This window comes from Cnephaeus nilssonii (assembly GCF_951640355.1).
Source record: "Cnephaeus nilssonii genome assembly, chromosome: 10".
Classification (NCBI taxonomy): Eukaryota; Metazoa; Chordata; class Mammalia; order Chiroptera; family Vespertilionidae; genus Cnephaeus; species Cnephaeus nilssonii.
In genome coordinates, this window is record NC_137081.1 from 53,521,637 (window position 1) to 53,545,593 (window position 23,957).

General features: G+C 36.0%; 1 protein-coding gene across 7 annotated transcripts in view; it reads right to left on the reverse strand.

Annotated features, from left to right (window-relative positions):
* The window catches only part of SLC4A10 (solute carrier family 4 member 10), a gene marked incomplete at both ends in the record, with an annotated part of 246,251 nt that overhangs the window by 21,318 nt on the left and 200,976 nt on the right, over positions 1-23,957 (reverse strand). For all 7 annotated transcript variants that reach the window (XM_079782957.1, XM_079782954.1, XM_079782956.1 and 4 more), the window contains 7 exons: positions 371-493; positions 1,234-1,407; positions 8,765-8,833; positions 9,686-9,937; positions 19,699-19,860; positions 20,909-21,022; positions 22,417-22,578. In XM_079782957.1, coding sequence (XP_079639083.1) covers positions 371-493; positions 1,234-1,407; positions 8,765-8,833; positions 9,686-9,937; positions 19,699-19,860; positions 20,909-21,022; positions 22,417-22,578 — 1,056 coding nt within the window. The remainder of the gene's footprint in view (positions 1-370; positions 494-1,233; positions 1,408-8,764; positions 8,834-9,685; positions 9,938-19,698; positions 19,861-20,908; positions 21,023-22,416; positions 22,579-23,957) is intronic.

Below are 23,957 nucleotides of genomic sequence, written 5' to 3' on the forward strand. Positions count from 1 at the left end.
TCTCACTTATTCAACCAAAAAACAATCACTGAATGACTATAATTTGGAAATAATTAAGTATCTGTAAGTTTCTACCATCCACAGGGGAAGAATCAGAAAAATAAACTGTACAGTTTTCGTGATAATGAAGTACAAAGTTATCATCATGTTTCACTAGGGATTGATTTCCTCATATAAGATATGCCCACTGGCTCTCGCTATGTTCAAATTCCAACGTTATGATTTTAAACATTAATCTTCTAAACTTGTCCACCTGTGGTTGTTAATCACTAATTGTCTAAAGAGAAACACAATAATTTAGTTTTGCAAAGAGCTATTGTGTACAAGTGCTCCTTTTACTTTATAAGATATTTATTTTGCTACGACTTACTTCTTTTTCGGCATCTTCTAGTTTCTTTTTCTTACTCTCAGGCATTAAATCATCTAACCAGCTGAGTTCCCGTTTGGTAAACAAAAAGTCCATCAACTTTCTTACAAACACCAGAGCTAACACCTGAAATAAATATTAAAATAGTTTAAAATATGGAAGAAATGGAAATGGGATATGTAGATGTTTGTTTTTAGAAACAAGTCAATTTTAGGACTGAGATTAAAAATGAAATTTTAAAATATATGTATCTAACAGGTATTGTCTGTACTTTTGCTTCTTTTATTTCCCTTTCTTACCCTATCCTCTGAATAATGGCCGTGGTGTTCTTACCCATTACAGAAGTCATTCAAAGAAGCTATTTTAAAAACTATAAAACATATTCCACTGTTTTCTTAAATACTTATAGTTAATAGTTTGCTTTATTTTAAATGAACATTAAACTATCCTTATCTGTACTGAAAATATTTTCAATTATTTATAGTTATTCAAATTCACTATATTTTTGAAGCATTTGAAACTTGCCTGAAATATTTTATGAAATTTCATTTTTAAAATTCCCCACCTTTTCAGATTTGCTAGTATAGTTTTAAAGTTAAATTTTTAAAGTTTAAATTTTCCCACCCAACTTCAATTAATTCAAACAACTACTAATGTTCAGAATGATAGAGACAAAACTAATATAAGTCACTGCAATTCATATATAATCTCAAACCCAATCTTAGTCACTAAGATTTAGTGGTTAAAGTTTATCCCAGGGTTACCAATAACTGTTCAGAATGACTCTATTGCTCCAATCTCAGTTCATGGGTTTCCAATAAGAGGAGAAAATCACAGGAAGAGAAAAAAAGTTAGAAGTTTCATACCATCATTGGAAAGACAATAGCAGCTCTTGAAACTTTTATTATCCACAAAAGGCCAAGGCAACTCATCTGAATAATTGTGAAGAGATGGACTTTTCGAAGTGGAACATGCCTTAGATATATAAAATCTGGTTGATGTTTTGCAGGCATCCAGAAGAGCTTTATTCTATCAAAGAACTAAAAGAAAACAGACTAAATTGATTTCAGAACAAGTAAACAGTTAATGTGGTCCAATATATTGTATGTCTGTATCACTTTTAAGTTGACATTTGGGCATCTGGATAGTAGTATTGTTATGCATACATTCTGAAATACTATGATATCAGTTTTATAATATCCCACATTTTCTTGAAAATATGGACCCAGGTTGTAATTTAGAAGAGTTTAAAAATATTAAAGACCATGCTAAATGTTGCTACCAGGGAGAGTATAGCCTTGAGAGACAAAACACCATCATCAACCTCTTTTTCATCGTCACATCACAATCTCTTCCTTTATTTGCCCCTTAAGCACCAGGGCTTCCTGGACTCCCATTCTCTGTCCTTTTCTCTCATACAAAAGTCCATGGCTTCAACTAAACATACTTGTTAAAGACTCCCTGACCTAGAACTCTACTTCAGCTCTCTGTCTCGGGAGCTCTCTACCCATTTCCAGCTGCCAAGTCAGATGTTTTGACCGCTTATTTTGACTCTGCTGTTCTGACTTTGTTGCTTTGATCTCCACAAGGTTTAAGTACTGTTTTTACAAACACAAATATCTTATCCATAAATATTTAACCTAAATTAATTATAGTTAATGAATTTTTTCCAGAGCAAATTTTCTTAACTCAACTTAATTTCTTAATCAATTTCCTATACTGCACTGTCAAACCGTTTATATATTTTTATTGTATTTTATAAAAATTATTTTCATCTAGATCAATGTTATTTTTTGTTTAAATTTTACATTAAAGACAGTACAACTATTTTTGAACTATATAATGTTGTTACAGCTTTGACTTGGAGGCCATTTTTATCTACAAAAGCTAATTTTCTCAATTAAAATTCTCTATATTAAATTTTCAGAAGAACCTTAAATCATTAATCACATTTTATTTAGTAACAATACTGCATGTTACTTTATTTTATGTATATCCTTTTGTTTAGTATTTCTCAGGCCAAACTTTGTAGTTTTGAATGTTTCCAACAGGAAGCAATTATTTAGAATATGGTTTTAATCACAGTCCATTTTTATGCCATTTCTACAGTGATATCTGTTATACATTTTCAAAAGAGTACTATTAGATTATATTTCTTAGCTAATTTATAAGAAAACTGTAAGTAAGTTTCATCACATATTCCAAAATTACCCTAATAAGGAACAAATGTCCATTGAGTCAAGTGTTAGGATCAAAATATCCTATTTTACCAAAATCTGTTTGCATGTGTAATAGAAATCCCAAACTCAACAGACACCCATCTTTCCTCTGTGTTCCCCTTCTTATGCTATGGCATGATCTTTTCTTGGTCATCTAAACCAGAATCCCATGTAGGTTAGTTCAGTGGTTGGCAAACCACGGCTCGCGAGCCACATGCGGCTCTTTGGCCCCTTGAGTGTGGCTCTTCCACAAAATACTACGTGCAGGCACACATACAGTGCGATTGAAACTTCGTGGCCCATGCGCAGAAGTCGGTTTTCGGCCTGGGTGAGTCTATTTTGAAGAAGTGGCCTTAGAACACTCAAGGGGCCAAAGAGCCACATGTGGCTCGTGAACCGCAGTTTGCCGACCACTGGGTTAGTTCATGTATATTTATTCATATTCATTAATAAGCTACAAAAGCGTTTATTGAAAACCTTCTATGCAGAGTCCTAAGCACTGAATTTCTTTCCTGGCCCATCTCTGCCCACAAATATATCATTAGGTCTTTATTTCTACATCCTCAATATCTCTTAAAATTACATGTCATTAAACAAGCAAATAAAACGTAATGGGAGTGGGAAAAGGGAAGAAGTAAATTAAAATCATCTGGCTTATAACTGAATGTTTCAGTTTCTGTAGAACTCATTTTTCCCAGCCACCATTTCTCCTTTGTGAAGTTATGTCATTGCATAAGTGTACTTCAGTGTGTGGGTGCTTCAATTGTTATTGTCTAAATGGCACATTTGCTTTACTTTGGACTCCTGAAGTGTTGGAATGAATATAGATGTGGTGATATATCTGAGTACAGAAACAGCATTCCGAGAACACTGTGATCTGTTTTTCTGCCACATTGCACAATGAGATGTCTAGATAATAATTTTCTTAATAATGTTAAACAATCATGTACAATACAGGGTCCTACTACATATAGAGTAACCCATTAACATGTTCCTTGTATTGTTGGTATTCAACACATGTTTATTACCACTTATATCATGATAAGCATGATAAATGTAATCTGAGTTTTGCATTTAGCATTTATCTTGACATAATATCAATTCCCATTTCAGAACTGCGTTAGCCACAAAATTCCAAATATGGATTTCGACTCCCTGAGCTTCAGGCTCACTTAAATTTTCACTAACACTCTTTCTCAGTGTGAGACCTGAATGCTGTTTCATTTGTGCTATTTCATATGCATATTTTTATCTTGTGCCTTTGATAATATTTTCTTCAATTTTCAAATGAAAGATGAACACTGCAAATAATTGCAAGATTTGTTTAGCTTTAAATCATGAATATAAAATCATGTGAGTGGAGTTAGGGGGGAAAATCTGTTGAAACCTATCAAAATTATTTTACTTTGTTTCTTAAACTTCTACTGCTATATTTTTGTGAGCCTGAGGCCTAATAATAAATACTTTGCAATCACAGATGAAATTAGTACTCGTGGAACTTTTGCCAAAGGCAAAAAAAACAACAACACACATTACACCATGAAAAAACAACAAAACAAATAAATAAAAACTCTTTAGTACTCTTCCCTCTCTGCCTCACCAAATCAATTCTTTCACAATACACTTTCATCCATAGTATTATAAATGAGAAAATTAAAACTAATTTGAGAAAAATTTAAATGCATAACACTTCTGCACCATCTCTCTCTCCCAAGTGAATGTAACCCACTATCAGGATGAACAGCCTCATCCTCTCCACTTGGGTGTTTGACGATCTTACAATGACTTCGTATTGAAGTTTTGCCTCAGTTCTAACATCCAGCACTGCCCTAAGGCCTAAGTGGTTTTCCTGCTCCCGAAGTCAGAACTGGGTAGCTGTTCATTCAGGAAAAGAGTTCCCATGCTTCCTGGTCCTCAGTGTCTAGAGTTTGGCTAAGATACTCCATAGTATTGTTGCCTTGAAACCATTTTATTTAGCGTAGTGAACTGCAGTGACCTTTAACTACACTAGTCCCTCATGCAATCGTTTTCCCTAGATAGATGCCCACAGAGTCACAAGTAAACAAAGGTCCTGATATGACTTCCCCAACAGCCCTTGTGATCAACAATCTCGCCTGCCTCCCAATGCCTTTCCCTTATGTGCCCCTTAGATTCCCAGGGACTTAAACCCCACTGCCTTAATTTGAATTAGCCCAGGAACCCCAAACTACTCTACCCATAGACCCTAACAAAAGCATGTGCCCAGATTTTGTCTCCATCTGTCTCTCTTTATTTTGCCTTGACCTTCCACTCTGGCCCAAGGCCAGGTACTTTCTCCAGGACCTGTGAGTAATAAACTTAACTTTTTCAATTTCTCTTACGGTCTATTATTGAACCGAAGCTCACCATCCCACACTCTGTGCTCCACACTTAAGTGTTAATTTGATAACTGCATAACATTCTGTCAGGTAACTTTTCTTTTATGTCTTTGAACAGCCATGAATCAAGCTGTGTCAAAGAATAAGCAACAAGTTATATTTTTCTTTTAGTCAACAAAAATAAACTATACTTTACAACAAATAACCCTCAAAATTAGTCTCTTTTTCAAGAAAATGTGCTTTAGATCAATCAGTAGTTTAGATCAACCAATACTCCTTTAAACAAATAATAATGTTAAGTTAGAAAACAAGGGTATTCAAAGACAAATTTATATAGAAATCTATATTAGTTTTCTAGTGCTACTGTAACAAATTACCACAACTCAGTGATTTAAAGCAATACAAATTTATTATCCCACTGGAGGCCCAGTGCATGAAATCCGTGCATGGGTAGGGTCCCTAGGCCTGGCTGGTGATCAGGGCCGATTGGGGCCTTCTGGCTGCCGACTGGGGCCTTCCTTCGTTCTGTGCCACCCCCTGGTGGTCAGCACACATCATAGCGAGTGATCGAAATCCCAGTCTCCCGGTCGAACTCCCAAGGGGACACTTTGCATATTAGCCTTTTTTATATACTGTATATACTAGTGGCCCAGTGCATGAAATTCGTGCATGGGGGATGGGGGAGTCCCTCAGCCCAGCCTGCACCCTCTCCAATCGGGGACCCCTTGGGGGATGTCTAACTGCCAGCAATCTGGGACCGCTGGCTCCTAACCGCTCACCTGCCTGCCTGCCTTATTGCCTCTAACTGCCTCTGCCTGCCTGCCTGATTGCCCCTAACACCTCTGCCTGCCTGCCTGATTACCCCTAACTGCCTCTGCCTGACTGCCTAATCGCCCCCAATGGCCCTCCCCTGCTGGCCTGATCTCGCCCCCAACTGCTCTTCCCTGCTGGCCTGATCGCCCCTAACTGCCTCTGCCTGCCTGATTGCCCCTAACTTCCCTCTCCTGCTGACCTGATCTCGACTCCAACTGCCCTCCCCTGCCAGCCTGATCTCCCCCCGCAACTGCCTTAAAACCCCTCGTCAGCCCCCACCTTAGGGGGGGTTCTGATTGGTCAGTTTCTATGTCAAAAGCTCCGCCTCCTAGGCAGCCATTGGATCCTCACAGTTCACCCAGATTTGGTTCTGATTGGTCAGTTTCTATACCAGTCAGCATCTCTGGGCCTATCTCCAGGCCTGATCAGAGAGGCAAGGCTGATCAGCAGCCCCCTCGGAGGCCCAGAGAGAAAGAGAGAGGCAAGGGCTGATCAACAGCTGCCACGGAGGCTACAGATCAGACCCTGCTTCTCTCTCCAGGCTTCTCTTCAGGCCTGATCCACATCCCCCTCAGCAGACAGTGCCGGGTCACCACAGCAACCCAGCACTGACTGCAAGACTGAATTCTGGTGTTTGGTCGAGCCTTCGGTTGTTACAGCCACTGCCTTTTTATATATATAGATAAATTGTTGTGGAGGCCAATATCAAACTGCTGGCTACACAAGCTCCCTATGAAGGCCATGAGGAAGAAACCCTCCTTGCTCTTCCAGCTTCTGGTGATTCCTGATGTTCCTTGGTTATGGCAGCAAAACTCTAATCTCTGCCTCTATCTTCATGTGGCCTTATTCCTTGTGTCTCTCTGTGTCTCTCTTCTTGTTATAAAGAACCCAGTGATTGGATTTAGAGTTCACCCTAAATTCAGGATGAACTCATCTTGAGATCTATAACTAATTATATCTGCAAAGACTCTATTTCCAAATAAGGTCACATTCTGAGATTCCAGGTGGAAAAAAATTCTGAGGAACACTATTCAACCCACTACAATAACATAAGCAGGAACAATTTGCCAATGGCCTCTATAAATATTTAGAAAACAATTGTGTGCTTTTAACATGAATCCACAAATTCTTTAGTACTGTTTTCTCTTTAAGAGATAAAGTCTAGCCCTAGCCAGTTTGGCTCAATGGATAGAGTGTCGGCTTTCAGACCAAAGGGTCCTGGGTTCGATTCCAGTCAAAGGCGAGCACCTCAGTTGCAGGCTCCTCCCTGGCCTGGGCCCTGATGGAGGCTCATGCAGGAGGCAACCAATCAATGTGTTTCTCTCACATCGATGTTTCTCTCTGTCTTTCCCTCTCTCTTCCACTCTTTCTAAAAATCAATGGAATAATATCCTTGGTGAAGATTAAAAAATAAACAAAAACAAACAAACCAAAATAAAGAGATGAAGTCTAATTTCCTTTCCCTTATGTACAAACTGGCCATAGTGATTTGCTTTTAACAAATAGTGAAAAGTAGAAGTGACCAAGGGCAACTTTGGAGACTAAGTCAATAGGCACAGTGACTTTTTCTCATTCTTTCATAGCTCACTCCAATGGAAGTTAACTTCCATGTCATGAGGACACTTGAGTGACCTATGGAAAGGCCCATGTGGCAAAACAGAGGCTTCCTCTCAATAGCCAGGCAGGAACTGATGCCTCTCGCCCACAGCTGTGTGAAAAGCCATCTTAGACAAGATCCTCAAGCCCTATTCAACCTTCAGATGGTTGCAGCCTTTGTCCGTATCCCCACAGCAGCCACCTGTGACATCTTGAGCCAGAACCACTTGGCTAATCTGTTCCTAAATTCATGATTCACAGTGAGCTAATAAATGTTTGTTATTGTTATGTATTCTATTGTTATGCAGCAATAGAAAACTAACCCAACTATATTTATTTATCTAACACTTCTTTAAACAATTAATAAGCCTTTCCTTATACTTTGAAACTGCCTTACCTTATAACTTAATTTTAATTTTAATATTTCTATAAATATAATAATAATAGAAAAACAAACATAAAAGGAAAAAATCAAGCAGGACCTTACTATTTTAACAAATTTGTTTTTTGTTAATCCTCACCCGAGGATATTTATTTATTTATTTATTTATTTATTTATTTATTTTTAGAGAGAGAGAATGGAAGGAAGGGGGAGAGATGGAGAGACAGAGAGAGAGAGAGAAACATCAGTGTGAGACAGACATATTGATTGGTTGCCTCCTGTACACATCTCAACCAGGCCCGGGGATCTATCTTATAATCAAGGTACATGCTCTTGACTGGAATCAAACCTGGGACCCTTCAGTCTGTGGGCAGATGCTCTATTCACTAAGCCAAGCTGGCTGGACAATAAATTGTTTTTATTTCTATGTCTTTCTTTTTAATCTGACCAACATCATAGCTTTATAAACCATTGGTAGATACAATTTATTTTCCTACTTTTTCACTTTGCATTGTGCCATAAGCATTTCTACCATGTTACTTTTATTATCATCATAATTACCACCTTTCAATGAATATACCATAGATTATATAATTATTTACTAATGTTGGATAATGGGATTGTTTCTAATATCTTGAAAGTGTGTGTAACAATTAATATTTTTGTGCATAGAGTTTTTTTCTAGCCTCATGTGTATATATCCATAATCATGAAGACAGTATCAAAGATTAAAAGTATTTGTATATATTTTGAAATGTACTATGATTAGTTATCTAAAAGGGCTGTGAAATCTAAACATTTCAATTTTAATATACTTATGGTAAACAAAAGTACCCTATGATTATGAACCTAAGATGCGGATGAGGATCTTCTTTAACTTTTGGAAATATGACTAATTTTTTAAAAATTAATTGTAGTCTAAAACCTGTTCCTAAGATGATGTCATTTTCTTAACTATCACATGACTTAGCATCAATAGACCTTATGGTAACTCATCATAGATGTGCCATTATTACTGTAAATAATTTACCTGAATTCCCTTTAGAGATGAAGCACCCATATAAAGAAACACTCCGTACAGCACTGGCATGGGGATAAACTGTGAAAGAATAATTGGAGAAAAGGCACATTTTATTTTCAACAACGCATTTAGATTAAAGGTGAAGAATGGAGCTAATACTTAGATGTTGTTCCTACATTATACCAGATGTTTGTAAAATTGTGGATTGTTCAATTTTTCTCTTTCTTTAAATACTCAGCATCATTCTATCTCTATAGTTATTTATATGACATACACATCAATTCTTTCAAATATACTTATAAAATTATTAAATACACATAAATTTATGTAAATAATTAAATATTTCAACTAGAATTTATAAATTATAGACAACTTAGATGAGTTACAATAAAATACAAATAACACAGCTTAGAGATATCTACTAGAATTATGACATAATAATTACTCTTTAATGTTCTCATTATTAGTTTTATGGAACATATACATCTGCACTGTAGCCATGACCATAACATTGCTTACTTCTGTACCTTTATCTTATACTAGGTAATGTTAATTGCAAATATAGCTTTCCATTGACAAAACAAAAAAGCCTTATTTTGTCTAGGCCTGTAGTGAATTCAGATCACAAGTCAATCAGAAATAATGAGGTACTCTTTCCCACAACTTTGTCACCATTTCAAAATTATGGTAATAATTTACACATCAAATTTTACTTTGCCAGTCTAAATTTTTATTTAAGGATTTTAAAATACAGCACACAATTTCCCTCATTAAGTTAAAAAGTTATATAAACATGGTAAAGAAATTAATCACTTTCATCATTTACCATAAAATATTTGCAAATTGATGGTTTAGATTCAAATGAAATCCCTTAAACAATAATAAATATGTTCTGCCTTCTCTTAAATTCATAAGGGCAGATTTTATTACCTTCAGAATACTGGTCATAAAGACTGATGAACCCATAAGAACAAAAATCATAAGCCCAGTAACTCTCTGCTCCCGAATGCCAAGAAATTTGGGTTGTTCTCCTGGAGCTGAACATTCTGATTCCAGTTTTAGGCTGTTGACATGAGTGATGGAGAGGACAGTGGCAGCCACAAACCATGGCAGGCCCATGATGGAGCACACACCAAGCATGACAGCCACCATTAATAGGTCCAGATGGTATCCACAGCCTTTCTGTTTAAAAAAAGAGAGAGAGAAAGAGAGAGAGGATACTCATAGGACCTGAACTTAGTATAGAGACAAATAACACAACCACCCTGGAACAGTAAGAATAGAAAGAAGATGCTGTCTTGAGTCTTATACAACTGATTCTAAAATGCAAAATAAAGATAAGAAGGTAACAGTGTCAAGATATGTAATTCACTTAAAGAAATGTTGCAGGTACTCCTATTGCAATTATGATTATAGTGTCTTCTACATACTTTGATAGGTTCAGTGTATTTCTAGGTTAACATTACATTAGTTTCTATTCTATTTCTATTGGGTAAGTAAAGTCATTATCAAATACAGTCACTTCCATAGTTTCCCCTAAATGGGCAAGTTAATTTGCAATTAGTATTATTCACAATTCATTATTATTTAATCACACATAAAAATATTAAGTACCAACTTTCTATCGGATATTAGGCTGAGAAAACAAAGTAGGGACCGTGACAACAGCAGAACGAAGAATGACCTAATTGTGACTAGAAGGCACTTCCTGACAATATCCAAGTATCCTCTCATATGAGATCTCCTAAAGATAAATTATCACATGATCTCACTGATATGTGGAATCTAATGAACAAAATAAACTGGTGAAAAAAATAGATCCAGAGACATAGAAGCATGGAACAGACTGACAAATCTGCTCAGTCTGTGGGTGGGTGGTTGGGTGGGAAGAGATTAACCATATGCATAACCCATGGACACAGAATAGGGTGGTGGGGGCCTGGAGCAGGGGATGGGAGCAGGCTAGAAGGGGTCAATGGGGGGAAAAGGTGGGCATATGTAATATTTTCAACAATAAAGTTATTTTTTAAAAGATAAATTATTCTAAAATACTCAGTTTCCAATTGCCTTCTTTTATTTCAATGGGTGACTTTCCCTAGGAAAAATAATATCATGTAACCTAAGATTCCTTATACATATATATGTACATATACATATGTGTGTGTGTGTGTGTATAGATACAATTTATTTTCCTACTTTTTCAGTAGGAAAATCACTATCAGTTCCATTTGTTTTAGTTTCAGCAACTTAAAATAATAGTTTTTGTGTTTTCTATCTCTTCTGTGATCCTATTCCACTATCACTGATCTCCAGGTATTGCAAACTTAAGTGCTTTTTTGGACCAATCAGGAAATGTGAAAAAGGAAAAGAGAATGCAAGGGGCATGGAAATTGAAAATGGGGAAGAGCTGTGTTAACCTCTCCCTCTCCCTTGGGAAGGTGACAGGGCAAAGTCTCAGAAGTAGCAAAGGACTTGGCCTAGTTCACATTCCAGCTCTTAATGAGGGGTAGTGTAATAAAGTGGTTAAGAGTTTAGTTTCTGGAGACAAGTGGCCTGGAATCAAATGCTGGCCCAGCCAATGACCTTGAGCCGCTATTTCTCTATCTGAAAAATGGTGATGATGATACAGGAGCCACCAAATTGGGTTGTTGTGAGAAATATATCATTTAATTTTGCAAATCATTTAGAGCCATAATGAGTATATAGTACACACCCATCAAACATTAGAGACTACTACGTTCTAGTTGAACAATAAATTTCTCTTTTGAACTCATTTGTTTTAAGGCTCCTCAATAAAAGTATGTTTCTTAAGGGCAGGTAACATATAATTTCTCAGTGTTTCCTATGGCTTTCAGCACATTCATTGGCATACAATAAGCAATCATTAACCTTTTGCACTCGGATGTCGAGTGTGACTCGACACGGTTAGCATTAAATCCCGAGTAGAATAAAGGAATCGAGAAAAAAGCAAGTGAGTGCAAAGGGTTAAGTTGACTTTTTAAAAAGTAAATATGCATCATTGAAACATCTTTTGGAATCCAGATTAATATGTATAATTTTAAATATAACTGTTAAATTTGTTGTCATGAGCATGAGAAGACATTACCAATTCTTCTAGAAGAATAATTTTGGCTTTTTTTTTTTTTTTTACAGGCAGTTTTACCAAAATGTAAGCAGTTTACAGTTAGTATGAAAGTTCATACAGCCTGGAGTGAAACATATGGATTATTTGTTGCATGTTTGTCCTGGTAGTATTTCCTTTCGGCTATTTTGCTTTGTTAATTGCTTTATTAAGAAAAACACCTTTTAAGTCCATTGTACTTCCTTTCTGCCTATCCCTGCCAAATTATAGAAGTGCAGGAGACAAGGAGGCAATGGGAGACATCCACACAATGACCTCCTCCTTGTCCTCTGTCAGTGGTACTCTTCCTTGGGTCAGCTGAGCGGGGCAATGCTCCAGTTCACCACACTGCCTAAACCCGGTTTCCCTGTGAAGAAGTTTCTAGAAACTTTTCTTGGCAAGTAATGCAGGAGAGATCTTCATTACTAGGATCTCAAGAGTGGGCAGAGAAACACCCTGATCTCCGCTTAAACAAAAAGGCATAGGAAGGAATAAGCTTCACCAGGGCCATAGTTTGTTCCTTAGGTCCTCTTGCAGAACATTTTGGAAGATGTCGATGGATGGACTAAAACTCAAATTTGGGTCCCTTGAAAGGACAATATTTTAGCCAGTTAGAGAACAGCTTTGTCCTAGGGACTCAGGAGTGAGAAGGAGCAAGAATAGTGAAGGACTTGCTCAAGCCCCAGCCTCCGGGGGAGTACAGTGTGAGTGACGGCCCCTGGGGCTGTGCGGAGCTGCAGTACTGCTGAGAGAGAATGGAAGCACGCTAGTAGCGGGGATAAACTTCAGAGGGCAGAGGACATGAGGCCTTGAGCCCTTGCACCCTGGATTTTCCCAGGACCCATGCTGACTATGGCTTAATAATATGAGGAAGGACCTCTTCATGATAGTGATTTCCTATACCTCTTATAAAGTGTTTTTAGAATAATGTAAACAGATTCTCGCTTGCAGGAAGCAGAAAAAAAAAATAATGCTCTCAGAGGAAATAATTTCTTTTTAAATTTAAAAAGCTAGCTTTGTAAAGTACAAGTATATAATAAAAACAAAAATACAGCTCCCCCTGGTCATGCTGTACAACAATGGCAGCATCTTAATGTGAATGGAAAAAATAAAGCAGTTCTGGCACTTTCACTCACTAATCGTCATTCTTCTCCTTCTCTTTCATTTAACATGTCTTTAAAAACTTGGTGTTTGTAACCAAATTATTAGCTGATAGGCATGCCAGCCAAAGGGAAGTATCCCTCTGTCAGAGAGGAAACTCTGCACCTTCGAATATATTTCTGTAGAATTTTTTTCTGAAATAAAGACAGAACCAGAGCTTTTATTCTCACATTCATCCATGAATCATGGGAAATGGACATATGGAAGGAAAAGGGAGCATAGCAACAGGTGATGCTACAGCAGACCCCACTAAAACCAACATGCAGCAAGACAAGAGGCCAGCCAAGAGGACCATCTGATACCCAGATGCCACTGCTGAAAAAATTCATTTCAAAGCTTGGCAGCAATTTCCTGCATCTGTCAAGTTAACCACATAAAAGACTATAGATTGACATGAAGAACCAGGCTGACAAAGAGGGCAAAAAAGAACATATCAAATGCCATAATCATCAAGAGAATGTGGTGCCAAATGAATGCTGCAAATGCATTCATTTACTCAAGTGATCTGGGATTGTATTGCTGTTTATTAAAAATGATGTCAAAAGAAGCCTGAACTGTCTACAGAAACATGTAGAAAAGCCCACAGTTGTACCTGAACAGAAACTTTCTTTTCTGTAAAATAATATCTCTTTCCACTTTTAGAAAATACTTTTTTTAATTGAGCATGTGTAATGCTTTTTAAAGAGATTCATTTAACCTATGCCTATCCCACTTCTCTTGGAAAGAGATGAACAAGCAAAAAATGCTAGATAGAGTATGGATTTACATCTATGTATAATATAGATGATAATTTGCATTCTCAAATGTTTATATATACAGCTTTTAAATCTTTTAATTAAAGTATAATTGACATACAATATTATATTATTTTCAGGTGCACAACATAGTGATTTGACATTTATCTATCTTACAATGTGATCACCAGGATCAACCCAAAGGTCATGAGGCACAGTAAACCATTTTTAGTGGCATGAAAAGTTCTTCTAAAAGAAAACCAACTACTAGTTTTGGTAATAGAAATAAGGAAAAGGTGAAAAGACCTCCACTATACGTCTGGGAGAGATAAGGAATGAAAAACTGAATTCCAAGGTGACTTGGATATATGGTGTTGACTTAGATACCTTTAGACACGTGTTGTGGAATCCATCAGGTGCTTGATACAGAAACCACAAAACATACTTCATTGAACTATTTCTGGGAATGCTCCACTCAAGGCAAAAATAGGCTTTCAAGTGAGGAAAAAAATAAGTAAAAGCTGAAAATGTGGCTAACTTGTGGTCTGGGGATATACCTAAGAAACATGTCTTTCTGTGACAATGTGGCTCAAGTCAAAGCCAGGAGATAGTGCAAACATTTCAGGGAAGCAGCAGGCGGAGAGAACGGCTTTAGAACAAACCGTTATTCTGAGTAAAGACTGTTATTGTTAACAAGATAATCAGTAGCAATAGACCACAATATACCAACGCTTACAGAAGACAAAGGTTAGAGGCCAAAGAGAAAAAAAAGTGTTCAATGTAGATAAAATATATCTTCACTGCAAGGAACTTGCTTTGAAAATATTCATATCCGAGGGGGAAGATGGGATGTGCAGATTCACAGCGACCAAGAATAGACTGGCTCTTCTACTTGGGGAAATATACCAGAGTTTAAGTGAGATTTGCTCTATTGATAACTATTAAAGGGAAAAATTATGAATCTTTTGAATATATGGTAATTTATTTGTATAATAAAAAAGTAATATACAAATAATGTAATATAGTTTACTAATATAGCCTCAAATTTATTTTAGTGAGCAAAATATTAAATGTTTTTGTTCTACATTTAATTCTATAAATGCAAGTACTTGAAAGTCCACATAAAGAATGCTTTATTATATGTTAGCTATTCTACATGATAGGCAAAGAAGGAAATACATCATATTGGAGATTATCAAAGATGGTGAATGTCAAGGGCCAACCACAGGCTTATGAAGAACAGAAAGAAGTGCTGTGTCATTTATAATTCTGAGAGACTGGGAAAGAGTAACGATAGAGAATGGCCAAAAAAAAAAAAGTACCACCCTCAGAAATCTTCACTTACTTCCACATTTTGTTTTAATGTGAGTCTACTAATACTTAGAAAAAAATACTGCCTCCATCAGTTTAGCTGATAATCTTTAAAAGAATAAATTTTCAGTGAAATCTGTGGAATTCCTGCCTAAATATAAAGGCTTAAAAAATGTTTTCCTTTGAAAGGAAGCAATGATTACACAGCTTATTTTATTCTTAAAACATGATCAATTTTGTTTAATTTATAACATCCTATATAATAAAAGCCTAATATGCTGTGTCCGGTCGACCAGTTGGCCATTCAACCAACCAATCAAAGCATAATATGCTAATGATATGCTAACACCGCTCAACCACTCACTATGATGTGCACTGACCACCAGGGGGCAGTCAACTGGTCGACCAGTCACTATGATGTGCACTGACCACAACGGGGCAGATGCTCCAACAGGTAGGTTAGCTTGCTGCTGGGGTCTGGCCAATCCTGGACTGAGCGAGATGGGCTGGACATGCCCTGGAGCCTTCCCGCAGTCCCTCCCTAGCTGGCCAACCTCCCGCATCTCTTCCCAGCCCTGATCATGCACCAGTGGGGTCCCTTGGCCTGGCCTGTGCCCTATTGTAATCTGGGACCCCTTGGGGGATGTCAGAGAGCCAGTTCCAGCCCAATCCCCCCGCGGGCCAGGCCAAGGGAACCCACTGGTGCACGAATTCGTGCACCTGGCCTCTACTGTATCATATAATGAAATATAAATATACAGCCATTTAAAATGATAATGCAGTCCCACTTTTTTATTTTCTCCCTAGTTTCCTCTGCCCTAGGAAATGTAGCTACTAACATATTGCTACAAGAGATGTCTGAGATTTTGCTGCCTATGTTTTCTTCTAGGATTTTTATGGTTTCATGACTTACATTTAAGTCTTTTATCCATTTTGAGTTTATTCTTATGTATGGTGTAAATTGGTGGTCTAGTTTCATTTTTTTGCATGTATCTGTCCAATTTTCCCAACACCATTTATTGAAGAGACTGTTTTGACTCCATTGTATGCTCTTGCCTCTTTTGTCAAATATTAATTGAGCATAATGGCTTGGGTCCATTTCTGGGGTCTCTGTTCTGTTCCTTTATATCTATATGCTTATTCTTGTGCCAGTATCAGGCTGTTTTGATTATAGTGGCTTTGTAGTATAACTTGATATCTGGTATTGTGATACCTCCAATTTTGTTCTTCTTTCTCAAGATTGCTGCAGCTATTCAGGGTCTTCTTTGGTTCCATATAAATTTTTGGAGTATTTGTTCTAGAGCTGTGAAATATGCCACTGGTGTTTTAATAGGGATTGCATTGAATCTATAGATTGCTTTGGGTAGAATGGACATTTTAATTATGTTAATTCTACCAATCCATGAACACAGTATATTCTCCCACTTGTTTATCTCTTCCTCTATCTCTTTTTTTATGTTCTGTAGCTTTCTGAGTACAAGTCTTTTACCTTCTTGGTTAAGTTTATTCCTAAGTATCTTAATTTTTTGTTGCAATGGTAAATAGGTTTTTTGTTTTTGTTTTTTTTTAGTTTCTTTTTCTGAGAATTCATTGTTGGTGTATAACAATGCCATAGATTTCTGTTAATTTTGTATCCTGCTACATTAAAATTAAAAGCTCTGTACAGCAAAAGAAACCATCAACAAAATGAAAAGGAAGCTCACTCTATGGGAGAACATATTTGGCGATGATACCTCTGATAACATCCAAAATATATAAGGGACTCATACAACTTAACAAAAGAAAGACAAACAATCCAATTTAAAAAAATGCGCAAAGGACCTAAATAGACATTTCTCCAAAGTGGAAATAAAGATGGTCAAGAGATATATGAAAAAATGTTCAAAGTCACTGATAATCAGAGAGATGCAAATTAAAATGACAATGAGGTATCACCTCACATCTGTCAGAATGGTTACCAACAACAAATCAACAAATGACAAGTGCTGGTGAGGATGTGGAGAAAAGGGAATTCTAGTACACTGCTGGTAGGAATACAGATTGGTATGGAAAAACAGTATGGAGTTTCCTCAAAAAATTAAATATGGAACTATCATTTGACCCAGTGATCCCACTTCTAGGAATATATCCTAAAAAAAACCCAAAACACCAATCAGAAAGAATGTATGCACCCCTATGCTCATAGCAGCACAATTTACTAAGATTACATGCTAAGATCTGGGAACAGACCAAGTACCCATCACTAGATGAGTGGATAAAAAAGCTGTGGTACATTTACACCATGGAATACTATGCAGCAGTAAAAAAAAAAAAAAAAAGGATCTCTTACCCTTTGAAACAGCATGGAAGGACCTGGAGAGAATTATGCTAAGCGAAATAAGCTGGTCAGAGAAAGACAAGTATCATATGATTGCATTCATATGTGGAATCTAATGAACAAAATAAACTGATGAACAAAATAGATCCAGAGACACAGAAACATGGAACAGACTGTGGAATCTCAGAGGGAAGGCAGGGGTGGGTGGGTGTGAAGAGATCAACCAAAGAACTTGTGTGAATATATTCATAACCCATGGACAAAGACAATAGGGTGGTGAATGCCTGTCGGGGAGGGAGAATGGTGGGGGCAGGCTAGAAGGGGTCAATAGGGGGAAAAGGGAACATATTTCAACAATAAATATTAAAAATAAAATGATAATGCAGATTTCCATTGTTGACATTGGATGATTTCCATGATAATGCTCTTATGTGAAAAAATGCAAATGACATATGTAGTATAAAAATATATGTTTGGGTATCTATAAAAATGTTAATGAAGTTATCTCTAGGTAATGAAATGATAGTGTTTTCCACTTTTTTCTTTTAACTTTGCATATTATCTAAAAAAACTAAAATCATATGTTACTTGATAATGAAAAAATATAGGCATTTTCAGCTTTAAAAAATAAACTGGTGTCTAGGGAAAATGTTTTCCTACTTCTTAGAGAGTAGAAGGTTAAAAATATTCAATATAAAGTAGTTACACTTGTTTTACAGATCTATTTAAGCAACTATATAACTTTAATAATTAAGTAGTGGTGACATTTGCTTTTGCAGAAGGTTAATATTTTAAAAGCAAATACTTTTAAATGATTGATATTAAGTAAGTAGGCTATTAAACTTGGGAGTCTGAATTCCTTGTTTTGAGGACTATAAATGTTTCCGTTTCTAATACTCAATTGCGTAGTTCAGCGATGTTTTGGGAGCCAGCTCATATAGGCCATCAGAGCCAACTGTTTAATTTTCAAATAATTTTCCTGCCAATTGATGTCACACTGGTAGCATAAAATGAGCCATGCGGTGATGGGGCGTTCATACCATTAAAATAGTAAATCATCAAGATCTCTCTCTTTTTTAAATGCAGAGAACTGGTTGTTAAACATGTACCAGCACACCGCTGGTCTAGTTCCCACGACTTTATGAAATGTTTTTGTAAAATATATCCTTAATAATTAAGATTTTATTTGACAAAAAACAAGTGAATTGAATGAACTTTCAAAAAAGGTTGTGAGCACTCTTAAGTTACTTTTTACAAAGAGAATGAAGAATGCTCTATGTTTTAAGATAGACACACTCTCCATTATATAGAAAATTCATTTTTAGTAAGATTTATTACAAATCATTGTGCTTTCTTACATTTACGTTTTTACTATTTACCATCTAATAGTTCAATCAGAGATTTTCATCTTTCTAACAAACATACTTATAAATCCTTTGGAGCATGATTTCTGTTGCTCTGACAATGAACCTTTTCCTAGAGTTTAGAGTATGTACATGATTCTAAAACAAAACAAGATTGTGCATGTTCTGTTTTTACAAGAATTGATTTAGATAATTTGTAACCATTCAATGATTTTGATTTTATTTAACATGTTCTTATAAGTGATAGCACTCAGATTACATATCTCAGACAAATTGTATACCAATAAACAACTTTGATTATTCTCAGTTGCAAAATGGCAGGGTCAGAATATAAAACATAGCCATATTCATTCTCTTTGTAAAAAAAGGAAGGCATTAAAATCTGCAATAGAACTCAATAGAGGTGTCACTTACAGTCTATAACATTTATAACTGAGGTTTTTTTGTCATGGGCATTATAGACAGAGTAATAACTAAAAAAAACAAGAAATATCTGAAGATGTAATTTGTTCCAATAATGAATGTAATCTAATAGACATATTTAGGGTCAAATCAAAAAATAAAGAAATCCCCACTGTAAGATAAATTGGTAAAGATGCACTTCACCAGAATAGATTATTTCATTAAAATATGTTAAACATGGTAAAGAAAGTTAGAATTTAGGCACTGTTTTTATTTTAAACCCTGAAGGTAAGGTTTCAGAGTTTAGAGCTCAGCCAAGTGTTATTGATTAATTAATTAACTAACTAAAAATAATTAACTTTAAGTTTATTGCAATACAGAATATCCTGAATATAAACAATAAAAAGTATGAACTTGAAAGCATTACTTTAATATTTCATTATACAAATGACTACAGAATATAATGTATAATGAACATCAATTGATGTCAGTCAAGTCATAATAATTTACATTAAATTAATGTTAAAATATACCTTTAGCTTATGTTCTTTTCTGTTGATTATGACAGCTGTAATCTGTTGGTCCATAAAAATTAGAATAGTACACAGCAAAGCTGGAATAATAGCAGCTATTACTGTCCACCATGGATTTGGACCTACAGGTGTAACAAACCAGCCACGATCATCTCTGGTGGGCTGTGAAAAATAAAAGAATGTACATAGTTATGAACTAGATTAATGAATACCTAATCAAATTAAATTTTACAGATGCTACCAGGAAAACCCTAATTATAAACTGATATGCTGAGTGAATAATACTAATGTTTACATTAATAATAATAATGAATAACACTAATGTTTACAAAGCTTTTATAAGGTACCAGCACCATTCTAAGTGCTTTAAGTATTTTAACTCATTCTTTCCTTGGCAACAGATAAGGAGGTACAGATTAAAAAACTGAGACAAAGAGAGATCCAATAAACTGCTCAAAATCCCAAAGCTAGTAAGTGCTAGAGACAGGATTTGAACTCTAACTGGCTCAAAAATCTGTGTTCTTAATCAATACCTATATTAGATAAAATAATATTTTCCAGTTGGCAAATTGGATATATATATTCATATTTACAAAAATATTTATCTTTACATTTGACAACTGTGTGTAACCTTATTTCAGATGTATGCACAGGCCATTATCTGAAAACAGCAAAAAGACAATTGGTGACATAAGGGGCTCAGGGGAGGGTTCTAAACATGGCTGGTGCCTGAGATGAATCCCAGAGGAAATCTTTTTGACAATAATTCTATGAGGAAGTCCATAGCTCTGTTTGATAGATGAGAAAAATCAAGTTTAAGGAACTCAACAAGGGTCACACTCTTAGTAACATGGTCAGAATTCTGTTTCAGACCTATTTTTAAGTACTATTCACTGGGCAATTCTCCATCAAGATAATGCATTTCCCTTAGTTTCAAAATGCTTCCTTAACTCTTAGGAGTCTTATATATAGATATTTCAACTGGCAAAATTGACAGGAAATATTTTCAAGTGGCCTCCAGGATTCTATTTCTGTGGTTCCTAATTTTTTAAAATAGTAGACCAAAGTTTTAGTCATACTTATGGACATTTTACTAATCTACAGCTTTATATTTTCATCAAAACCCCAAGTTCTATGTTTCTAGCCATTATCTAAGTGAAAGTTTGGCCTACAGAGACGAAGAGGTAAATAGAAAATGCTGTAAGTTCACCTTGAAAACACTTGGTACTTGTAGTTTTGGAGATGGGATCCCAGTGGCATAGTCAATTAAAACCATACACAGAATCGTAAGAAAGACAGCAAAGTCACTCACTATGGATCGAACCTAAAAATAATGAAAACATTCGTCACCTGTAGAAACTATAAATAGACAGGAATACTCAGGAACATAATCTTTCTTTGCAAAAACTTTATGACATAACATCACAATATTATATGCTATGCATACTAGAATATCATCATTAGCTCTGTCAGAACCTGAATGTACATTTATGTAACTGTCATTAAGATGGATAGACACTCAACCTTTCCAGAAAGAGGCACTGTGAAATCGCTGTAATGGTTATTGTGCTATTTTAATTTTTATTTAAAATCTAAGATTATTATAAAGCTAAATGCGTGACTATTTAGAACATAGAATAAGGTTGCAAGGCCAGAATTTGGCTACATTTTAGGACTCTTTCTCACACAGGCAACATTTTAATATGATAAACCTGAAGCACCATAAAATAAAATCATCGTTTTTATTGAAGAAGCATAATATTTTAGTTAGTATATCTGGGAAAACAGAATGGCAGCAAGGAATGTGCACAACAGAGTAGAAAAAATTAAAAGTTCTTCTGTGTAAGCCAGTTTTAAAGCCATCTCATATATAAAGCCATCTTTCAACAAAAATCCTAATACAATGATCAACAAGATCTGGCTTCTTTATTAGGATGACTTAATGACACACACAAAAATATAGGAGATTATTGTTTCAAGTTACAAAAATAATTTAATCAAATTAAACTTTCAAGGAAAAGAAATAAACCTTTCATCTTACGGAAGGAGGTGACGAAAACTGAAATTTTCTGCAGAAGAAACAGTTCTTGAAACATTTTCCCAGGGTGGAATTTTTGTTATAATCATCAGCTCATCCTTAAAAAGCTTGTTTTCTTGTTTGCTATTGGCTGAGTCAGACATTATAGGTGTTACTTTGCAGTGTTAAATATTGAACTAAGCTGTGTCTCTGTTTACTTTCCTTTCCAAATATGCAGATGCAAATGTGGTGGATTAGGGGAGGGACTGACACTTTGAAATGTAAGAGAATAGTATTCCAATGGGCTTTGCAGGGGCTCTCCCAGTTAGAGTGTGGCAGTGGCTCCAAGGAGGTATCTGTCAGGCTGGAATAGCTCCCACTGTTCACTGAAGGGAGTGACAATCAGTGTGTACTTTCAATTTCCAAAAACGGAAGTGGGAAAGTGGGAGCTAATCGTTGGGATTTGAAGGAGAGGAGCCTGGAGTTCATGTGCACTTCCAGCACCTGTCTCAAAATGCTTTTCCTTCACCTCCCTCCTCTGCTACCTCCACTCCTAACCTGGCAGCCTGCTCACACAAAAGCTTTTTAGTGGCTCCGTTCATCACAGCAACTGCTCTTTCTTTTTTCTCAAAACATGTATGCCTTCATAACCTGCTTTATGTAGGTTTATGTTTCAATCCAGAAAATTGTAGTCTAAGTACCTTGGTTGGAAAATAGCGGCTAGTCTTGAACTGCTTCAGGGTGGCTGACAGAGTAACTGTGGAAAAGAACAGGATCACGGACCAAAACAGAACATCTGGAACGTATGGGTGCTCGTGGCCGCAGGCTCGTCCCACATACTCTCCGTGCAATGACTTGCATTCCTGCCAGAGGAAGTAAAACAAACGGAGCTCTTAAGAAAAAATGGACACAGTTCCTTCAGACGTCCAACATCTGAGGCCAGCTGCCTGGAGATGCTGCAGCTTTGCATCTATGGCCCTCACCGTGATTTAACAGCACACTATGCTCCACAGCTTCTATCTGGACAGGTTCAGTAGTGAGAAATATCAGTCTTATGTGAAATTTGAGCATGAACCACTTTTAAAATTTTGGCCTTTTTCAAATTAAATTTAAATCTATAAAATTGGTTTACCAATAATATGTATTTAAGCTTATACAACTAAGTTCCTAACAGCATATTTACTGAAAATTTGACATACTTCATAGTGAGTGATTACTAGGTCAGACACTATGCCAAACCATTTAAATACATCATCTTATTTAATTTGCACATCAAGCTTATAAACTAGGTAGATGTTATTACTTTGATTTCACGTCTGAGGAAACTGGGACAGAGTTTAAGTAATTTTCTCAGATCTCAGTGCTGCTGGTGGCAGTAGAGCTGTGATACAAATACAGTGTCCTTGGTGGGGATATTATTACTTATCAAAGAAGAACAATGATTTTGTAAAATTATCTAATCCAAAATCTAAAGAAAAAGATAAGAAAGGCAACAAGAAAACTATGTTATGTTATTACTGAAATGAAATTGTGAGTCAAAGATTGGGCCCGAACTGAGATCACAGAACAACAACAACAACAAAATGTTACTTCATGAGCAAGACAGAGCTCATATTTTCTATGACTTCTCCGTGGTCTTTTTTCCCCCTGGCATATATTTTTATAAGCCCCTGAAGGATCATGGCTAATTACTGCCTTAGCCATGAGGTGGCAGCAAAGTCAAAAAAAATTCCTTTCTCCAAGAAAAACTGAGCATTTTAAATATTAATATTTTGAAATTGAAAATTTCCTTTTAAAATCATTTTGGTTTCTCTTATTTTATTTTAAAGATTAGATTACTAACACATTTGTTTTTATTTTAAAACAGAGAAAATAATTGCTTAAATGAACCAGTGACTTGATCAATCCCTGAGATATTCTGGACCTGAGCAGAAATGGAATTGTGCCATGGTACAGAGATTTTAAAGAAACAAATGCACTGATGGATTGGTCAATAACACAGAGTCCTCCCACTGAGCAATGCCTTGGGCCCTGGAGCCCTTATATAGCAAAAAATAAATACCTTCAAAAGATTGTAGAATAAACCACAGACAACTACACTGTTATTCAAAAATAAACAACCAACCAGTAAATCTAGTTGGAGCAGCTACTTCTAAGGCTAGGATTATTAAGAAATATTGTTAGTATACCTTATAATTATCTGAAACAATTCTGTCCCCTCTTCTAATCTAACTGCAAATAC